At 36.4% G+C, this 19,878-nt stretch overlaps 1 protein-coding gene and 1 non-coding gene across 2 annotated transcripts; both read left to right on the forward strand.

Moving 5' to 3' along the window:
* Window positions 1-1,807: 1,807 nt before the first annotated feature.
* On the forward strand, window positions 1,808-1,914 carry LOC111831275. The gene has a single exon (XR_002834528.1). It is a non-coding gene; the product is annotated as a small nucleolar RNA R71 (small nucleolar RNA).
* A 12,687-nt stretch (window positions 1,915-14,601) lies between these two features.
* On the forward strand, window positions 14,602-17,959 carry LOC17888907. The gene is made up of 8 exons (XM_023784249.1): window positions 14,602-14,806; window positions 14,890-15,046; window positions 15,177-15,262; window positions 15,537-15,649; window positions 15,917-15,982; window positions 16,440-16,549; window positions 16,625-16,690; window positions 16,858-17,959. Exons 1-8 carry the CDS (start codon window positions 14,712-14,714, stop codon window positions 17,755-17,757), a joined length of 1,593 nt encoding a protein of 530 aa, XP_023640017.1. The 5' UTR covers window positions 14,602-14,711; the 3' UTR covers window positions 17,758-17,959.
* Window positions 17,960-19,878: the final 1,919 nt, after the last annotated feature.

The following is a 19,878-nucleotide window of genomic DNA, read 5'->3' on the forward strand; positions in this document are numbered from 1 at the left end:
TCTTCCAAAGATTAACTACTATTGCAACTCTCTTTCCATTTCCAATACCAAGAAATCAGTAGGGATTTTGACTCCCGCAACTTCTATTAGAAGGTATTCTAGTACTCCTATGGGTTGTCTCGAACTCCTATCTGCCATTACAACCGTTAGGCTACAAGGCGTAAACGTCTTATATCATATTTGTTGTGCTATAAAAAGAGGCATAAAGATGATTGAGGCATTCGTTAAAGATTGACGATCTGATCGAACAAGGTAGCGTGAAGGCTATAGGATCTCATATCTTTCTAGAAAAGCTTGGATATTGAGTGGGTGAGTTCCATCACTTCTTCTGTTGCATTCTTTCGAGCAACACTTCCTTAAAAATTTCCCTATAGGAGGGGATATTTACAAAGCATCAACCAAGACCTTCAGCTGCTCATTCCAAGTTAGAGAGTCAAGGATCCTGTTATATTCTTCTTCGATTTCAGCCTTGTGCTCCTCTAGATAAGACAGTGGCTTTCGGGATGAAGGTTCTGGACTAACATCTATGATGGAACGAAAAAGGTTTGTCGGAAGCTAACTCACTCGTCCATTCAAACACACAACATGCTCGATGAGATTCATCACTTCTTTGATTGGAGTCATCTCCTAAGTCTTCAAGCTGGGGTGGTATGTTGACTGTGGTGATCTCTTGAGAACCCTAATTCTCTGTACCGTTCTTATGAATCCTCTCGAGAAGAACCTCTTTTAGAATAACCTTGTAGGTTGGAAAATAAGCAAATGCTTCAACTAGAGTAGCTACCTGTTCATGCCTAGTTCGAGAGTCAAGGATCTTATTGCATTCTTCCTTGATCTTTGCCTTGAATCTTCTTGGAAATGGTAGTGGTTCTCAGAAAATTGGAGTCTTAACCTGAGATGCAACTATTTGGGGAATGTTGGAAGCCACTCGACTAGGCACTCGATTGAGCACACGATTGGCTGGTCGATTGCTTGGTCGATATGCATAAAATCCCCCCCAACTTGATCTTCACTGTCCTCAGTGAACTGTAAAGTAATGACATGGGTAGAAGCAAACTCTTTGGTGTTGATAATAAAGTTTCCTGGTAGCTTACCAAACGAAGTGGAGATGTTACATGGGTGGATATAACATCGCATTTCAGATTGAGGTCATTGTAATTTGATGTCATTTGGTTTTGAATGGCTTTGTACCATTTGTTGAATCATTATCTTCAAGTCAATATCATGTGGTGAGGCCATTTGCTGGGGTTGAAAACCCGGTGAAGGTGCGGAGTAAACTTGCTGGAATTGTTGTTTGGAGAGAAATCCTTGTTGTTGATTGAAGGGAACAAAAGGCTTGTTCTGAGCTTGCTGTTATTGTTGCGGGTAGACTTGGTCTTGAAGATTTGCTACGTTTGTGCTTTTGTAGGAGAGGTTGGAATTTACCTTGTAGTTTATGAAACCCTTTTGAAATCCTCCTTGATTCAAGTAACTAACTTCCTTGGTACCATTATCTTCCCCTTCTTGCTGGAATTGCTCCTCGCCGGAGAAGAAGTGAACATACTTCTGTTGTGCTATGAGTATCATATCAATCTTATCACTCAAAGACTTGAAGTCCTTTTTATACTTCTCTTCATGGTTTGAGCTTCCCCTATTGGTTCTATCATACTTCTCATTGTAATTCTCGTCAGAATGGACAAGGTTCTCAACCAGCTGCCATCCCTCAACCACATCTGTGTTAAAGAAGTTTCCATGACTTGCGGTGTCGAGCAACATGCGGATCTTAGGAAGCACGCCCCTATTTAGTGTGATGAGTAGGGACTCCTTAGTGAACCAATGGTGTGGGCATTGAGATTGGTATCCCTTGATTCGTTGCCATGCTTCACACAACGACTCGATGTTCTTCTGGGCAAAGCTTGAGATTTCATTCCTAAGACGGGCTGTGCGGGAGTTGGAAAAGAATTTGACATGAAACCACGCTTACATTCCTCCCAAGTGGTTATAGAACCAACAAGCAAACCTTTTTCCCATTGATGAGCCTTGTCTCCGAGTGAGAAAGAAAAGAGACAAAGCTTCAATTCGTCTTCACTTACTCTGTTCATCTTGGTTGAACCACAAAGGCGGTCAAACTCATCCAAGTGGTTCAATGGGTTTTTCATTGGTAAACCGTGAAACTTATTGCTCTAGACCGTGGATATGAGGCTATTCTTGATTTCAAAATTATTATTCTGAACAGCTGGCAGTACTATCTTGGACCTCTGGATATGGCTATAATTAGCATCTCCTGCACCTACGCATGTTGCACGCCTCTAATTCCCATTCTGTTGAGGTTCCATCTCAATGTCTATTGTATCCTTGCTTAATTGATCTCTGTGCTGTCTCAACGCTTTCAGAAGTCTATCGATGTTGTCGAGATACCTGAGAAGATTCTGACTGCCTTTAGACCTTGTGTGCATACAAGGAATCGAACAGGTGCTCGATCAAGGCAACCGATTGGACCAGTCGAGTGCTGGTAGATTGCTTGATCGAATGGTACCTAAAAAGCAAGACATACAAGTAAACAAGCAAAACAAATCAGTATTCAAAGTGAAAATGTTATAGAACTTAATCTTGCTAAATTGAAATCTAAACTGGAACAACTTAAACGTCCAAATGGCAGCGGCGCCAAATTGATAACAAGTTTTTACTGCGAATAGTATCAATCACCCAATATAATTGCAGTATAAAGGGCTTTATCGATCCATAAGGACGCGTGCAAGCAGTTTAGATGCAATTAATATTTAACAAGTTAAGCCAAGCATGAAAGGTTTTAAACTATCAACTACTGAATTTAACACAAGCATGAACTAAGCAAGACACAACAATGAATTTAAACAGAAATGAAACTAACAAAATAAGAACATGCAGTGAACTAGAAATGCAAGAACATAAATGAAGCAAGGTAAATCAATCAATTAAAGGGGGATTTTGGGGATGAGATGGTGATTTCAGTGGAGATTTTTAACTTCACTAGGTTGCTAAATCAATCAAACACAAACAATGTTGTTTCCTAGACAACAAGCTCATAAGCTAACAAGTTCATTCTCTTGACAAAGGCTATCAAATTGAAATCACTTCCTAATCTCAACTTCTGGTTGATGAAACATGAAATGAATAAGCATTAAGACTCAACTCATTAATGTCAAATAACACTCTAGACAACCAATCTCTTGGACTAGACATGAAATTCTTTGGTATTAGATTATCCGGCATTCCATCGAACACCTCTCGGGCGTGGAAACCTGAGAACTAATCACCACTTGATCAGAATGGGAGTAGTGTTATATACACTAATCCAGAAGGAAATCTAAACATTTCTACCTATGGGTAACCTAGCTACCTAAAGTTCTCCACCTACACATCTAACTCATCCCAAAACCTAAGGAATCTACTTAGATCTAACAAACATACTTAAGAACTCAAACCCAGAAACCTCTAAATCATGCATAACTAGATAGATCTAAGAAAGAAGCAAAATAATACAAAGAAGCAACAAAAAATACTCAATAGATCAAAAGATATGAAGTTTACAAGATTCTGGAAATTCTAAAGCAAAATGAAGAAAAACCCTAATACAACTCTAGATAATAAGTCATTAGGCAAAGAACCTTTTTATAGCAAGTTTAGATAGCCCTAAAACACTAGCAGACAAAATAGAAAGTCGGTTTAACGGTGCTCGATCGGTCTCGTTGGATGACTTGATTGGATGGTTGTATGAGCTGCTTCTCTGGTCCAGTCAAATACTCGATCCATTCCATGGCTGGGATCCTTCTTCTCGATCGGATGGAACATCTACACTTGGTCGATTTGTCCTGAATTGCTTTATTCCCTTGGGTAAACACATGTTTATGCACAAACATTACAATGCATGCAATGCAAGGCCTAGATTCTACAAGTGAAGCAAAACAAGGCAAATATGCGTACATGATCAAGTAATGAGACCTAGAATGACAAAAACAATACATAAAACTAGTGTTAAAATGAGTAAAATCCAGACACATCAACAAGTCCAAAAACCCTATTTTATAAAGGCGATGCCTCCTCTCTCTCTCTTGCTATGGTCATTGTTTTGTTTATGAGAAAAGAGTTAAAAAAGAGGAGAAGGAGAACTTCACTTGTGAGAAGGAGAGCAAGTTTTGCTTTGGTATATAGGGCAAAAGAAGCAGATTTGTCACGTATTGGGAGACAAGGGTTACGACGTACAAAATCTTATCCAAAAGGTAATGAGATTTAGTATCGTTTTTCTTAAGGTTTGTACGTTAATTTGGGCTAAAACTCTATGAGTTATCTGCAGTTTTGTGAAACACTTCTTCTATGTCGCGAACAAGGATCAGCGAAGATTGTAAGTCCGATCGTGGTTACATCGTATATCTAATTGGCACAAAATAATTTGAAACGCTTTGTGACCTCTAGTTTGTGCTTTCCACCGAAGGGATTCAAAAGTTAACAGTTGGTTTTCGTTTTATAGCTTCGTTTCTATGGCTGTAATTTTTAGTTGTTTATGTCCAATTTGGTTCAAAGGGATTTTTGTTTGTGTGGCTTGTTGTACGGTGTTTATGGGTTGTTGCAGTCGCGAGAGAGTCTTTCCTGTTTGTTTTTGTTGTTCGAGTCACCTAGAAGGTGAGCGCGTGACCATGAACTTATCTAAGTGATTTGGATTGAGTGACTTGTTTTGTGATGATTTATAGGTGTACTGGAAGTGTCATTGGATGTTTGGCTTGTTGGTTGGTTTGTTTATTGGATACATGTGGTTGTTATCTCATTGCTTGTATGTATACCTCGTAGATTTGAGGATCACCTCACTAAGTATTTCTGGAAATACTTATGCATCTCTTTCTGTTATGCATGTAAAAGCAAAGTGTGACTGTGGAATCAAGGTGAGGAGAGAATACTAATCTAGGGGCTCGCTGAGTGTGTTATGGTTTTGTTCTGCAATTTTTAGGGTTGTTAGTTTTAGAATTTAGAAGCATGTTTGGATGAGTTAGGCTATTTGTGGATAACTGATAGTTCAATGATATTGGTTTTTTTTTTGTGCACAAAATTCTTGATTCAACTTAGCGAGAAACAAGAGGAACGAGCAAATTCAGACAGACCTGAATAGCAAAGTTGAAGATTAAAAAAACAAAAACCAAAGGTAGAGACACAAGCTTGAATAAGCTTGATAGGTTCCGAGGAGAAGTATCAAACCTAACAATCACAAGCAATCCCATGAAAGCAATAGCATTCAATACAAAGACCTCGACCGGGAGGAAAATAGTCACCAGACAATGTGACTTTAAAACAAGACCATTTTCAAATGAGACACCCACAAAGGGGGAAGAATGAAGGAAGGGCTCCCTCTCAACAATGAGAAGGTAGCAGCGGTTGACACAGACAGGAGAACGCCAGAGATGTATCCAGTGATCAAAATCTGCTGGCTCTGGGCAACAAGCGAACCAATTCAAGTGGTTCCAGATTGGAGGCTAACTGGATCCGCCTCAAACGACATTAGAGAGTCTCCGGAGAAGTATCCGGTGAGCAATCCTGGCCTTATATGGATAGAAGACGAACCAGAAAAGATGTCTCTAGCCTGCCAACAAGCAAGAAATGCTTAAGATGTAGAGAAGGAGAGACCGGAGAAGTATCCGGTGAAACCAAAGAAGTATTCGGTGAACACTCTCCACTGTGGAGTTTGTGCTTGAACAAGAACGACCACAATGAAGGAACCTATCACAAGAGGAGAAGTCGCCAGAAAAGTAGACAAGCCTGAGAACGACAGAGACAAAACGTCAAGAGCATATGGTGGATCTGGTGGGACTGGTGGATCTGGTGGGACTGGTGGATCCGGAGGAGAAGAAGGATGAATCACCAAGCGTATCGGATCTGGTGGCTTTGGAACAGAAGAGCTCAACGCAACCAGCAAAAGCTTCACCAAAGACATGAACAACGATTAAAAAGATAACAAAGGTTCTTCTCCTACAAAAAACAGGAGGTGAGAGATGAAGTAATCTCGCCAGAAAACAGGGACGGCGGAGGCAGCGGCAAGAAAATGACTTCAAAGGGGAGAGGATGGAGGTTATTTGGAAAGAGTCAACTCCTATACTTAGGTTGTTCAATACATCTAGTATATTTTGTATATGTGATAAAAGGCAAGAAAGGCATCGTTCACAAGCTTGCGAGAAAGATGAGAACAACAAAGAGAACAGAGAGGATTCATCTTTAGAAAACCAACATGGAGTCTTGGGATAGAGGATTCATCTTTAGAAAACCAACATGGAGTCTTGGGATTAACACTCACACGTGAAGATGTTAGAGGCTGCAAACTAGTAAGTTTATGATCAAACAAACTCTTTTCCTAAGGTGGTTTAGTTTCTATCTTCTAATCACTAAACTATTTGGTGTGTATTTATTAAAATCTTTTGTAGATTCTTCGATGTAAATACATGACAGATGATGACATTGACAAGCTTACCAAGATAAATATTGTGGGTAAAGCTAAGACGATGTGGTGGGGATTTCGACCATCAAGAGATGGAACTATAGCTATAGGAATTGATTGAAAAAACTTTTTTAAGGTGAATGACATAAACATAATGACATAAACATAGGAAATTCATTTACTTTAGAGTTCATAAATCAAAAAGAGGACACAACTCCGGTATTTAGATCAAGCGGAACACTAGCCATACACAACATGAAATGGTACTTGCATTTGTTTTATAGAATATATTTTGTATTGTATAATGAAGAATTATACATTTGATTTGGATGTTCTTTAGCTGTTTTCATTATACTGTAATGGTATTTAAATACATACTTCTATTCATTATTTGATGTGAATACATATTGTTTGAGTTTTGGAGTATTTTATTTTTATATTTTATTTGACTAGTTTGAAGTATTAGTTTCTTGGACAATGTTAGCCTTAATAAAATTTGGTTCTTATATAATTTTTTGGTTTTTTGTTATCTATGACATAGTGAGATCTATAAGTCCTTTGATAATCGAAACATATGCAAATATGCTTGAAGAAGAAGAATACAAGGACAAAAGAAGGTAATGGACGAGCTAAACATTTTTGTTTAATTCTTTTTCTTTTGATGATTTTGACACTGAAGTATGTGAAGCTTGTTTTAAATCTTGTGTAGTTTTATTTTGATAGAGTATATACAAGAGGGGAAAAATTGAATATGAACAATTCACAACCCGAAGCTAGTTAGTCTTCATTGACCAACTCTTGTTATGTGTGCTTTGGTATCGCTTCAGAATCAATTAAAGATTCTCTAGTGAGTTCATTCGCATTTGAACTGCTTTGTGCATCAAGTTTCAAATGTGACTGTAGTTTTGTTAGTCCAGTTTGGTCTAGGAGAATTAATACTTGCCAATACAAAATAAATAGCTCAATATGTTTTACCTTGAGTTTTGGTTTACATTGACAATCTTTTACTGAAGTTACCTACCAAATTTTGTTTGGAATTTGTTAATTATATGAATCAATTAAAATTAAACTAGGAAACTTTATAAATGTTCAGAGTATTAAAATGTTAAATTCTACTCGAATAATCTAACCCTTTCAATGTAGTTTTGGTTACTTAGATAAGTATAAATGACTACAGTAATAAAATGTTCAAATCTACTCGAATAAGCTAACCCGTTAGATGTAGTTTCAGTTACTTAGCTAAGTATAAATGACTAGAGTAACAAAAGTTTATACAAAAGTAACCCGACCATTTGAATAAACATATTTGTACTACCTTGAATAAGTCATTATTGGCGGTAATGTTGACAAACAATGTGAACGGTTGACTAATATGATATACTCAGTCTCAGCTAGGAAAGGTAAAATCAATACACATAGATAATTATGGAATAACAATATAAGAGTTGACGAAAGCAAATCCCATGTATTATTCACCTTGCAATTATAATTACTTAACACAGCATATAATAGAGAAAATTTTATTAATTGATTCTGTTATAATGTTAACACTATTCATAAAATAAATAAGGTGGTATTTAAGGTATGTTTTTATATAGGGTATATATGATTGTATCCATATTCATTAATTCACAATCAATAGAATCTCATTGGAAAACTGTATAAATACTGGGACACTACACATTTCTCTAAACACTGTAGATTATTCTAATATTTTTTTCAGTTTTCCAATTGCTATAATGGCTAATGTTCATAAGCAGAAAAATAATACCAACTCTTTCATTCTTGCGTGGTTTGAACTTAACAAAAATTGTGAAGATGCTAGACATCTAACATTTGTGGAAATTCCTCAGTTTTTTCACGGAATCCGACAACTAAATCATTCCGAAGAATACAGAGGACAATCATGAATTGAAGAACATCGTATCTTCCAAGTAGTGTTGATGGTAATGATAGTCTAAAACTGCTGTTCAGGTACTTGAAAGGACCAACGAGTGATGAAGATCAGAGGACTCATAACAGTGTGCTATACGACTCATACGAGGAAGCATGTGTGGCTAATGGTTTGCTGGAAGAATAAAGCCCAACAAAGTTCTGAATTTTGAAAAATTCTCTTCAGCCTTTAGAACTTCATATCTGAATGTTTTTGTTCCTTTTCTCTTGCACTCAAAATCAATGAAACATTGTTTTCGATTAAAAAAAGTGTTTTAAAATGCAAAATCCATACGAGTAACAACACCAGAACAAACACGTATTTTTGGATTGATAACAAGTCGTAGATGGAGTTTGAATGTATAATGAACAAAGAGTTATTTATGGTCATCTATGCTATATTATATTTAGTAAATGTGGTTCTCTTTCTGTTACCTATGTATCAAACTCATCTTCTTTTTATGATAACGAGATGTGAGAATCATGTTGAAACGATTGTTAGAGAAATATATGTAGAATTGTATTTGTATAATTGCAAGAAAAAAGAAAAATAAAAGAAAAGAAGATCCAAGATATGATGACGTTAACAAGATGATCGATGGATATACACACTAACAAGATGATCGATGGATATACCCACCAGCGAAAAGATCTCCTTAGAGAAATAATAGGTTTTGATAAAAATAAATGTTGTCTTCTCGTAAGAGATTACAAGGGGGTTATAAAGAAGAAGGAAGTCTTGGAACACACTCCCAAGACTACCTTGGAAATAACAAAATATTAAAGATAAAGTTTGAATAGAAATGACTCTTCAATTACTTATTTTCGTCACTCCTCTTGGCCAGCAAATTTCCCACTTGGTTTGGGCTCTTCTTGGGCTTGTAATAGGCACAAAACAGGCTAGACTTGATATATATTCCATTGGGCAAATTTCTGAATGTTTGGCCATGGTTTGGATCAACAAATGGATGATTTGAATGTGAATCATTTGCCTCATTAAAAACCTTGCTAAGAAAACACATTGGGAAAAAACATGACAAGGGAAAAAGAGGACAAATGAGACACATGCCCATTTGGTGATCATGTATCAAAACCAATGAGGTTAAGATAACATCTTTTCCATACTCTTTCTCCGCTATAAGCTCATTCTCTGATTCAAATGGCTCCTTAGCTTCGAGCTGCTGCTCTGCTTCAAGCTCCTCCTCGGCTACAAGCTCATTGTGACGTTCCAAGTCCGTTGTGTTAGGCATGATCATATCATCCTCTCCCTCTTGAAAAGGATTTGACCTCAAATCCAATTCATCTACAATGAAAAGAACCAAGTCAAAAATTTTGAAACAGGAACTCACTTTATACTTACCTTGCAGCTCAAGTTCATAAGCTTTGTTGTTGATTTGGCTTGCTATGTTGAATTGACCATCGATCCTTGGGATTAGATTGGACTCCTTTTCCGTTGGAAATCTTTTCTTCCTCCATTGTACCCATACTTGTTCTCCAACCTCAAAAATCATCCTGAAACGAGCATAAGGTTTCTTATCATGCGTGAAAACATCTCCAATTCCCGTCCTCATAAAGAGATTCAGTGAGAGAACTTCTAAATATGGTGGCTCCTGTTTTGTACCTACAATGTTTTCAACACCTTTGACCAAGAACAAGTGTGTTATTACAGTCATGAAGTTATTATAAACATGCAAACAAATCTCAGCTTGGACCAAATCAATATCCTCATATTGTTCCTCTTTTAGTTGCACCTTAAGACAATAATTTGATTCCAAATATTATTTCAATAAGCCTGATTTATTCTCAAAGATTTCCTGATGTAATAAAATTATAATCATATCCCTTAAATCATGAGAAATAAATCGAGTTGAGGAATTACTTACATGGATAGGGTCCTTGACATGTTTGGTGTTTATCATCATTTTTGGATCTGGGGGTTCTTCTTGGATCAATGCGTTGGTGGTGACCAACTCATCCTCTCTAGAGGTTAACTTATATAATGAGAAATCATAATGTTGCAGCATATAATCTTGCACTGTCATGTTCTCCTTTTCATATCTTCCCCCTCTAAATATTTTGTGGCTCAACTTTAGCTTGAATGTTGTATCTGGTGGCGCTTCTTTGATCAGTATGAAACGACTCACGTCTTGGTGTTTATTCTAGTCCAGATTGGCTGGCTTAAACTGATTGTCTCCCTCTCTTGTTTTAGTTCTTCTTAAGCGCTTCAAGATTGCCTTAAAATATGCATTTGGCTCTTTTGACAAAGACAAGCGAATCAAATCTGTGTAATCTTGGATAAAAGTCATGTACTTGAGAGTAAAGATACTTATCTTATCATAGCTTGGTATGTGCACTAGTGTTGCATCAGGTGGTTCATCTTTGAACGATGAAGAAACTTTAACTACCTTTCCATGCTTTTTGTTTGCTTTAAACTGTAAGAACGCAAGATCTCTTGTTTTCCTCAGGGACTTCCAGCTCCAAAATTCCATGATGATAATTCTTTCTTTGGTATTTATCTAGCGGGTTTTCCTTGACTTGAGTAAGCCATTTGAGTTCTTCTCCAAAGTACTTTCCAAAGTACTTATGCTTCTCCATGTCACATGTTCCGTTTTTAGCACTCATGCGATAGAACAAGTGCATTATACTTGAAATAGATAAGTCAAGAACATAACTTTTCACCACTGGTTTATAAAGCTCATCGAAGGGATATGATTCACTCAACACGTTTTGCAAATAATTCATTTCAGAAAAAAGTTTCACCAATATATGCTCAGTTCTAAGCAGCTCAATTGCATTGCTACTCAAAGAAACTCTTAAAGAAGAGTTAAATTCAATAAATAGAAAACCTTTTGACTAAAATAACTTCATTAAATAGAGAACCTCAGATCCTTAAGAACCATCTGTTGTAGATCCAAAGGTGCAGGGCCTTTGGTTGGGTCACAAAACTTTGATTTTGTACACAAATATAATGACCTTGGAGGTTGCGTTCTTCAAATAATCGTTCCATGTTTCTATAGGGCATGTGTGCTCCAAGTTTGTCTCCTAATCTCGTAGTATCCACAACCCTTTAATTCACACGCATGGATCCTCCAGTCACAACGCTGGCCCGAACATTAGAGAACAAACGATCCCTTTTTTGTGGTTGTCTGTGTAAAATGGAACATATTCTTAATAGCATATATAGCAATGCCAATTTGATATTCCTCTTTGCTAGCAAATATCTTCCCTACGTATATGCCTTTACCATCATCATCAAATTCAAGATCTGGTATATCTTCCCTTTCATACTCATTATCACCAAATAAATGAGGTATATCAAACTCCTCGTCGTCAATATCTTCAAGCTTCCGTTCATCAACATTTAGAACTGACGTGCTTCCACCTGCTGCATTGATTCCATTGTATCCATTCTCATCTGTCCACCTGGATACACCTGGTTGTCCAGTGGCGCTTTGAGAATAAACTCTAGGAACATACCCATTTATTACTCCCCCTTCATTCACACCATTGTGGTCTCCACCAACTACTGGCGGCTTATTCTCAGGCTTTACTGGGACTCCACCATTCAATATCACAGTATGGTCAAAACAAGAATGTGTATTACACATTACCTCCACAACATCTACTCGCCCATAGTTATCACCTATGAAATTTCCCCGGAATTCAGTGCCATACTGTCTTGGTGTGACATAAACATCCTTTTCTTCAACATTCTCTTCTTTCTCGCATTTATCATTCTATTGGTTTTCACTCATATATGTTTCATCTTCAATTACCCTCCCCTTTACCTCTGCTTTGTTTTCCCTACCATCTTCTGCTGCTGCTATTTCATCAAGAAAAGCTTCATCCTCCTGCGTAACCTCAATAACAATAGTTTTTGATCCAACAATTGATATCTCCCCACACAACTCTTCTGCACCATCACTCTTACTTAATCCACATGAAGACCCACAATTACGTTTCCTAGAACCATCCCCGGAACGGAGCTTCTCTTCTCCCTCAAACTCGACTTCAGTTTGACCTCTTTTAATGATCTCTTCGAAGATTACAAACAAATTAAGACCTCTATTCCCACGAAGCATCTTCATATAGTACTTAAGACCAAGATTTGTACTGACCATCACTGGCGGCGACCTAACTACTAGTGACAAATGCAAATTGCTTGGCAGACAGTAGCTCAAGTCTGCCTTCTTATTAACCAAGCTGGTATTTTCTACCACCGAATCCTCCAATTCCCACAACTTGATTTCCGCCAAAATTGGAACGATCCTCGACAAAAGCAGTTGGTCGACGTGCCAATCGCAAACGTTTTTGCCGGTACAGCACCACTTCCCTAAAACAACCACACAATAATGAGGGAGTTCATCCTGGGCGACAACAACAAAATTCATCAGCAACAATTATCAACCCACAATTTTTGAAACACAAAGAACTATCCACAAACCCTTACCTGCGCAGCCATGTTTACAGAAGAATGTCCAAAACCCTAAGCTCAGTTTAGCATTTCTTTATCCACAAATAAACGAATTGTTAACTTGAAAATTGCTTTGAATCCACGAAGCCCCGATTCAAACAAAACTTAATCTAAGCCACATGATCTAATCATCTAGTTTCCATCCTACGATCCTTGTTATTTTCGATACAGTTACAATTCAACTCTACTAAAACTAAGACAGAGGGCACAATGGTCATTTATTTTGAGGTCAACACAACTTAAGAAGAACAAAAGTACACTATAACTTCAAAGTGGGTCTGCTCGCAAAGACTTTCCCACAAAGTGGGCTTGCGTGTTATTTTCTCCGAATTTAATTATTCTTGTTGTCATTGTTGCACGCTCAATTAACAAGTCCTCTGTGTATTTTCATTTAATTCACCCAAAATTTTTCCATTTTGTTGTCTTAAACTAAAGATTTGGCGAATTTTTAAGCTTTTTCCATAAATTTTATGCAAAACATAATTAAAACTAGGATTTACCCGGTGGTATACCACAAGTCAATAATTTAATATATTTGTTTGATTGGTCATTTTCTTAGTTGGTTTATATAGTCTAGTTTTATATGTGTTTATTTCATTATAGTTTTATATAATTTTATGAATTTGTATTATAAGTAGATTTATAAATATATGTGGTCAACCCGCGGTACACCGCGGAATAATTTTGTTGTAAGTAAAAAATTATATTTTCACTTAACCGTTAAAAGATTTAAATATAGATAACTCGTAAGAAATCTATTCATATTTATGTAAACTCAAAACCGTTCAATCATATTTATGTACAATATTATTATATTTTCAATATTTTAAAGTTAGAATATTAATAGTACTTTAATTTTTTGTAGAGTTTAAGTATTTTTAATATTTTAAACATCTATAAAGATTAAATTAAATATTATAATATTTAAAGCTTTTAAAAGTTTTAATATTTATAATATTTATATTTACTTGTTATTTAATTACTAAATTTACTTTTAAGTTTTGTTATTCATTCAATTAGTAAGTGTTATGCAAATATTACAAAATAAAAGGTTATAACCCAAAATAGATTTTTAGAACAAAATGTACTTCAAAGGTGTATATAAAAGTACTCTATTTCCACTAGCATGTTGGTTCGGTTAATCGAGAGTTTTTTTGGTTAATCGATTCGGTTCGGATTGGTATAATTGGTTAATTCAGAATTTGAAAATTGTTCGAAAAGAGGTTAATTTGGTTTTTCTTTATTTCTTACGGAACTGAACCGAAATTTTTAGTTTCTTTAAATTTGTGCCGCTGGAAAAAACAGAAGCCTAGTAACATGTCAAACCCATTTTAAATAAATTCGTTAACGTTTTTGTATGAATGAAACTTCAACATAGTCACGAGAGTAATTCTAAAACCAGAAAAAGTTAGACGATGGCTAATGCGAAGAGGAGATCCCATCAAAGAAAAAGAAGAGATGCAAGGAAGATGAATCGAGCGAAGATCCAAAAAAGATTGACAGCGACTAATTACACTGGGATTTTATTTTTCTCGGTTAATCATCTGGTTCGCCTAAACCGAACCAAAAATTCATTGATAACCGATTTCAGTTACAAAGCTTCCGATCGGTTTACCTTTAGTAACCGAACCCAAATCAAAAACCAAAAATTTGGGTTCATTCGGTTCGGTTTGGTTTAATCACGTTTCAGAAGTAAAAAAAAAAAGAAAACACGGACTTCGAGTCATCATCGGTCGGTTAACCATTTTGTACAGAACCACAGTGAAAGACTTATCTTCTCTCCGGCGATCGTTTAACCAAATCCTTCAGTTTCACACTTTCACTCAAGCGGTCATATTAGGGTTTTACATCTTCCGACCAAAACCAGTAAAGATGTGCGGTAGGACTTGCTGTACTTTAAGACCAGATGATGTCCCAAGAGCTTCTCACCGCCACGGCGTTCAAACCCGATTCCTTCACACTGACCGGTCTTTTCTCTTTTCTCAGTTACAAGTTTCAATTTTTAAGCCTCTGAACTCTCTAAAAATCGTTCCTTCTTGTTGTTAATCAGTTATCGTCCATCTTACAATGTTGCCCCTGGTTCGTATATGCCTGTTTTAAGAAGAGACAATGAAGTAGTTGGTGATGGTGTTGTTGTTCATTGTATGAAGTGGGGATTAGTCCCAGGTTTCACTAAGAAAACTGATAAGCCTGACTTTTTCAAAATGGTATCACTTTTACTTCTTTGGTGGGTTTTGTTTTGAGTTGCAAAATTTGATTGTCAAAGAAGTTTATTGCACCTGATTCTTTGATTGGTGACTATATAGTGAAGATGTGTTTGTTTATGTGAATTTGTAGTTTAATGCTCGGTCTGAATCGGTAGCTGAGAAATCGTCTTTTCGTCGATTGCTTCCCAAGAATAGGTGCCTTGTTGCAGTTGATGGGTATCTCTTATCTTCTCTTTTTTAGTATTCTATAGTTTAGGTTCAATCTATATGTGAATTCTAAAACTACATATATAGAAATGTTTTAATTCTGATCAGCAATGTTTGACTTTGTGTAATCAATCTTAAGGCTAATGATTTGTTATTGAGTTCTGTTTTTTGTGAACATTCTTCAAAAGCAATTGTTCTGTCTCTATATTTAGATGTGTATTTTTTTTTTCTTTGTAACACATAATAGTCTTTAAAAGAACTTACAGTTAGATTCAATTTGAAGATTCTATGAGTGGAAAAAGGAAGGTTCAAAAAAGCAACCCTACTATATCCATTTCGAGGACGGGAGGCCACTCGTCTTTGCTGCTCTTTTTGATTCTTGGCCGAACTCAGGAGGTGAAACGTTTTATCTTGTTTTATTCCAAACTCTGTTGCTATTCTTTTTGAAACTGATCCTGAAACATTTCTTAGACTTTCAATGTCTTTTTTTCCACAGATGTTTGAAAAGTTTATCTTTTGAATTGCTAATCATTTTACATTCATTGAAATTTTTTGAGTTATGTGTGTTAGAAAAGCGAAGTAGCACTTTAAAGACCCTTTTTGGTAGCTAAATACATCTCAGATGCTTTGACTCTAAGTTAAAGTTACTTTTTTTTCTTGCAGGTGAGACACTTTACACCTTCACGATTTTGACAGCCGCTTCCTCTTCGGCACTTCATTGGCTCCATGGTTAGTATCTTGGAAGGCTTTTTCTTAAATAAGATATATTTCTTTATTCATATTCACTGAAGATTCTCAGTAGCACATAGCATATGAAGTTGGGAATTGTTTATCTTCCGTGGAGGTGGAGCCTTGAAACTTGTGTTCATATATTAAGAAAGATATGAACTTAAAGTATCATACTAGTATTGAATTGTTTCTGTTTTCTTGTTACTTACAATTTGATAATCTTCTTTAGAAAATATACTTTTGTAATTACGAGTCTTGTTGCAAGAGAATCTTGAACTGCTGCTAAAGGGACTCGTATCAGAAAAAGAACAAGGAAAGACCGTTTATGCGTTTTATTGTTAATAAGGACTGTGGCGTTTCTTATTCAATGTTCTTATTATAAGCTGCTGTTGGTGAAAGTTTTGTTAATTTACGGCAGTCCTGATTTTTGCGCTGACATGTTTGTTTTTCACGTAAGACAGAATGCCGGTTATTCTTGGTGACAAGGATTCTGTCGACACATGGCTAGATGATCCATCGACGACGAAACTGCAGCCATTACTCTCACCATATGAAAAATCAGATTTGGTAAAGTTTACTTTGTTTCTGGTTTCTTTGTTATATTGTTTTTTCCGTTTTCACTTACTCAAGATGAACTTTCAGGTATGGTATCCAGTAACTTCTGCAATTGGTAAACCAACGTTTGATGGACCAGAGTGTATTCAGCAGGTACTGTTAACCAGATTCCCTTTGTCAGTGTACAAGTAAAGGTCTAAAGTTGCATCTCAAGTCATGTTATTATCAGGATCATGTCTTAATTCTCATATAGCAAACTCTGTATATGTCCAGTCTTATGCTTGTCATTATTTATAAAATAAGGACTGTGCCACCTGCAGATACAGCTTAAGGCTTCACAAAATAGCTTGATCTCAAAGTTCTTTTCAACAAAGCAGCCCAAAACAGACAAAGAAACCGAATCGACAGATATCAAAGGTGGTTTGCAAGAGGAACCTACAGTTGACGGTCATGATGGGGCGGTATTTTCCGACACCATTAAGAAAATTGAAGAACTAGGCGAGGAGAAAGATGTCTTGAGCGAAGCCAGAAATCTGGATCCTCAAATAACTGTGAAAGCAGAACCATTTGTTGCATTTCATCCCGGACATGTAAAGGATGAAGTTGAGAAATCCGTAAAGACTGGTCTTACTAAAGGAACAGGTGAGAGTAATGACAACCTACCAGTTGGATCCCACAACCTTGTCCCAATAATCTCAAAGGAGGAACCCGAGAAACAAGGCCATCATCAGTTTACCACAAATGAGGAATTGAATCAGCCACAGGAGGCTGTTGAAGATAATAAACCAGGAAATGAAAACCAGAAAGCAGCTTTAACTGACGAGACCCCAAAGGAAGGTGGCTTAGAGTTTAGCGAGAAGTCTGCAGAAACGACAGGGACAAACACGAAGCTAGGTGGCTTAGAGTTTATCGAGAAGTATGCAGAAAAGACTGGGGCAAACAGGATGCAAGGTGGCTTAGTGTTTAGCAAGAAGTCTACAGAAAAGACTGGGGCAAACACGATGCTAGGTGGCTTAGAGTTTTGCGAGAAGTCTGCGGAAAAGACGGGGACAAAGCGAGACTATGATTTATTCTCAGCGCAAGAAAAGCCACTGAAACATTGTGAGAGGTTGCAAGATGTTAAAAGCAGTGGGAGATGCGGAAGGAAGAAAGGAAAGGGAAAGTCTAACGTTAAGAAACCTAAAGAGTCTACTTTACATTTCTTTTTCGATGAGAAATAGTTAGTTTGTGTCTGCGTAACGTCTATGAGGACTATGTTGGGCTACTTTAGTTGTAGATAACCTTAGATATGTACCGGTTGTTTTGGAAATGTTGCTTGTATATATGTTGTATTCGATCTTTGATCTAAGCTAAATGGACACAAAATTCTCAAACTCATTGTGACAGTGTGAGAAAAAGATCTGAGATTTCATGCTTTTTTCATGTTAGTCGTTCGAAATTTGAAGTCTTATACTTTTCTGTCTTTTTTTCACTGAATAAATTATATTGATAACCAAACTACCAAAGTGTTCGGTAATATTACAAATCACAAGAAAAAAGAGAGAGTGAAATTACAGGTAAAAGTCAAATTTCAACATGAACCATTTTAAAAGTGTATTTATATATCTCAACTTTTATAACGTATAAATTTCAACCTGAATTAAATATTGTTTCGAATAAAACTACACGAACTATCATCTAGGTAATAATTTTCAAGAAATTTTGAACTAGTTGTTTAAGTTAAGTTATAATTAAAGAAAAAAAATTCCAGTTTTGACACATGGCATATGACTCAGCAAAATTTGTACATGTGGCATATGATTCAGCAAAATCTGACTCATCGTAGTTGACCAACATAATCCCGGTCAATATTGATTTTTGCATAAATTTGAAAAAATATTTAGTTTAAGTTGAAATTCACACGTTAGCAAAGTTGAGGTATAAATATACACTTTTCAAATTGTCCATGTTGAAATTTGCCTTTTACCCGTGAAATTACAAAGACAATGATTTTTCCAAACCTACAACTAGAAGAGGAGACGGTTTTCAAATACATTGCTTATACCAAAAACATCTTGTCTCGAGACAGAAATAGCTCTCGAAATACCATAAAGACTTCCTGCAATGGCAGAGGTAGATAAGAAGCATAGGGGTCATTTGACCCTGTTGAATTTTTCAAATTAGATGAATTTTTAGGAAAAATATCAAATTGACCCTTGTAAAATAACACAATTGACCCTTATAAAAAAATTTAATAACACAATTAACCTTTATATAAAAAAATTGATACTCATGAACTGATTTCCTAGCTCCGCCACTCTTTCCGGATATCAAAGGATGATAACGGGCTTCAACGCATGCAATACATTTTTCTCTGCGAATGCTTTCTCTACGAGTTCTTTGTCATTCTTAACTGTTTTTTTTTCTCAAAAGAGATACCATTTTGTATTACCAAGAATTGAAACCAATTAAAAACAGCCTTAGTATACACAGAAGGAAAGGAAAATACAAGTACCCAAAAACATGAGGAGAGAAAAAATAAGTAGCTACTGCTGTTTGAACCATACCATAGATGTAGAAGGAACTCAGTCCAAACCAGCCAACCGCCTTCTTAACTTAATATCGCTCCGTCATTCTTAACTCGATCCGCCAGTCTATGAAAAATGGGATTTTGCTTTAACCAGGTACTGTTAACCAGATTCCCTTTGTTAGTGTACAACTAAAGGTCGATAATTGCATTTCAAGTCATGTTATTGTCAGGATCATATCTTGGAACTCTCTCCATTCTGTATTGTTTCAATCTGTACGCTTATCGTCATTTATAAATACGGATTATGCCACTTGCAGATAACGCTTAAGGCTTCACAAAATAGCTTGATCTCGAAGTTTTTCTCAACAAAGCATCCCAAAACAGACAAAGAAACCGCATCAACAGATATCACAGGTGGTTTGAAAGAGGAACCTACGGTTGAAGGTCATGATGGGGCTGTATTTCCTGACAGCATTAAGAAAATTGAAGAATTAGGCGAGGAGAAAGATGTATCGAATGAAACCAGAAATCTGGATTTTCCAAAGACTGTGAAAGCAGAACCATTTGTTGCATTTCATCCCGGACGTGTAAAGGATGAAGTTGAGGAGGATAGAAATGGAGAAAAGAAATCCATAAAGACTGGTCTTACTAAAGAAACAAGTGCAAGCAATGACAACCTACCAGTTGGATCCCACAACCTTGATCTCCCTATAATCCCGAAAGAGGAACCCGAGACGCAAGGCCATCATCAGTTTACCACAAATGAGGAATTGAATCAGCCACACGAGGCTGTTGAAGATAATAAACCAGGAAATGAAAACCAGAAAGCAGC

The sequence above is a fragment of the Capsella rubella genome, unplaced genomic scaffold, assembly GCF_000375325.1.
Source record: "Capsella rubella cultivar Monte Gargano unplaced genomic scaffold, Caprub1_0 scaffold_4, whole genome shotgun sequence".
Lineage (NCBI taxonomy): Eukaryota > Viridiplantae > Streptophyta > Magnoliopsida > Brassicales > Brassicaceae > Capsella > Capsella rubella.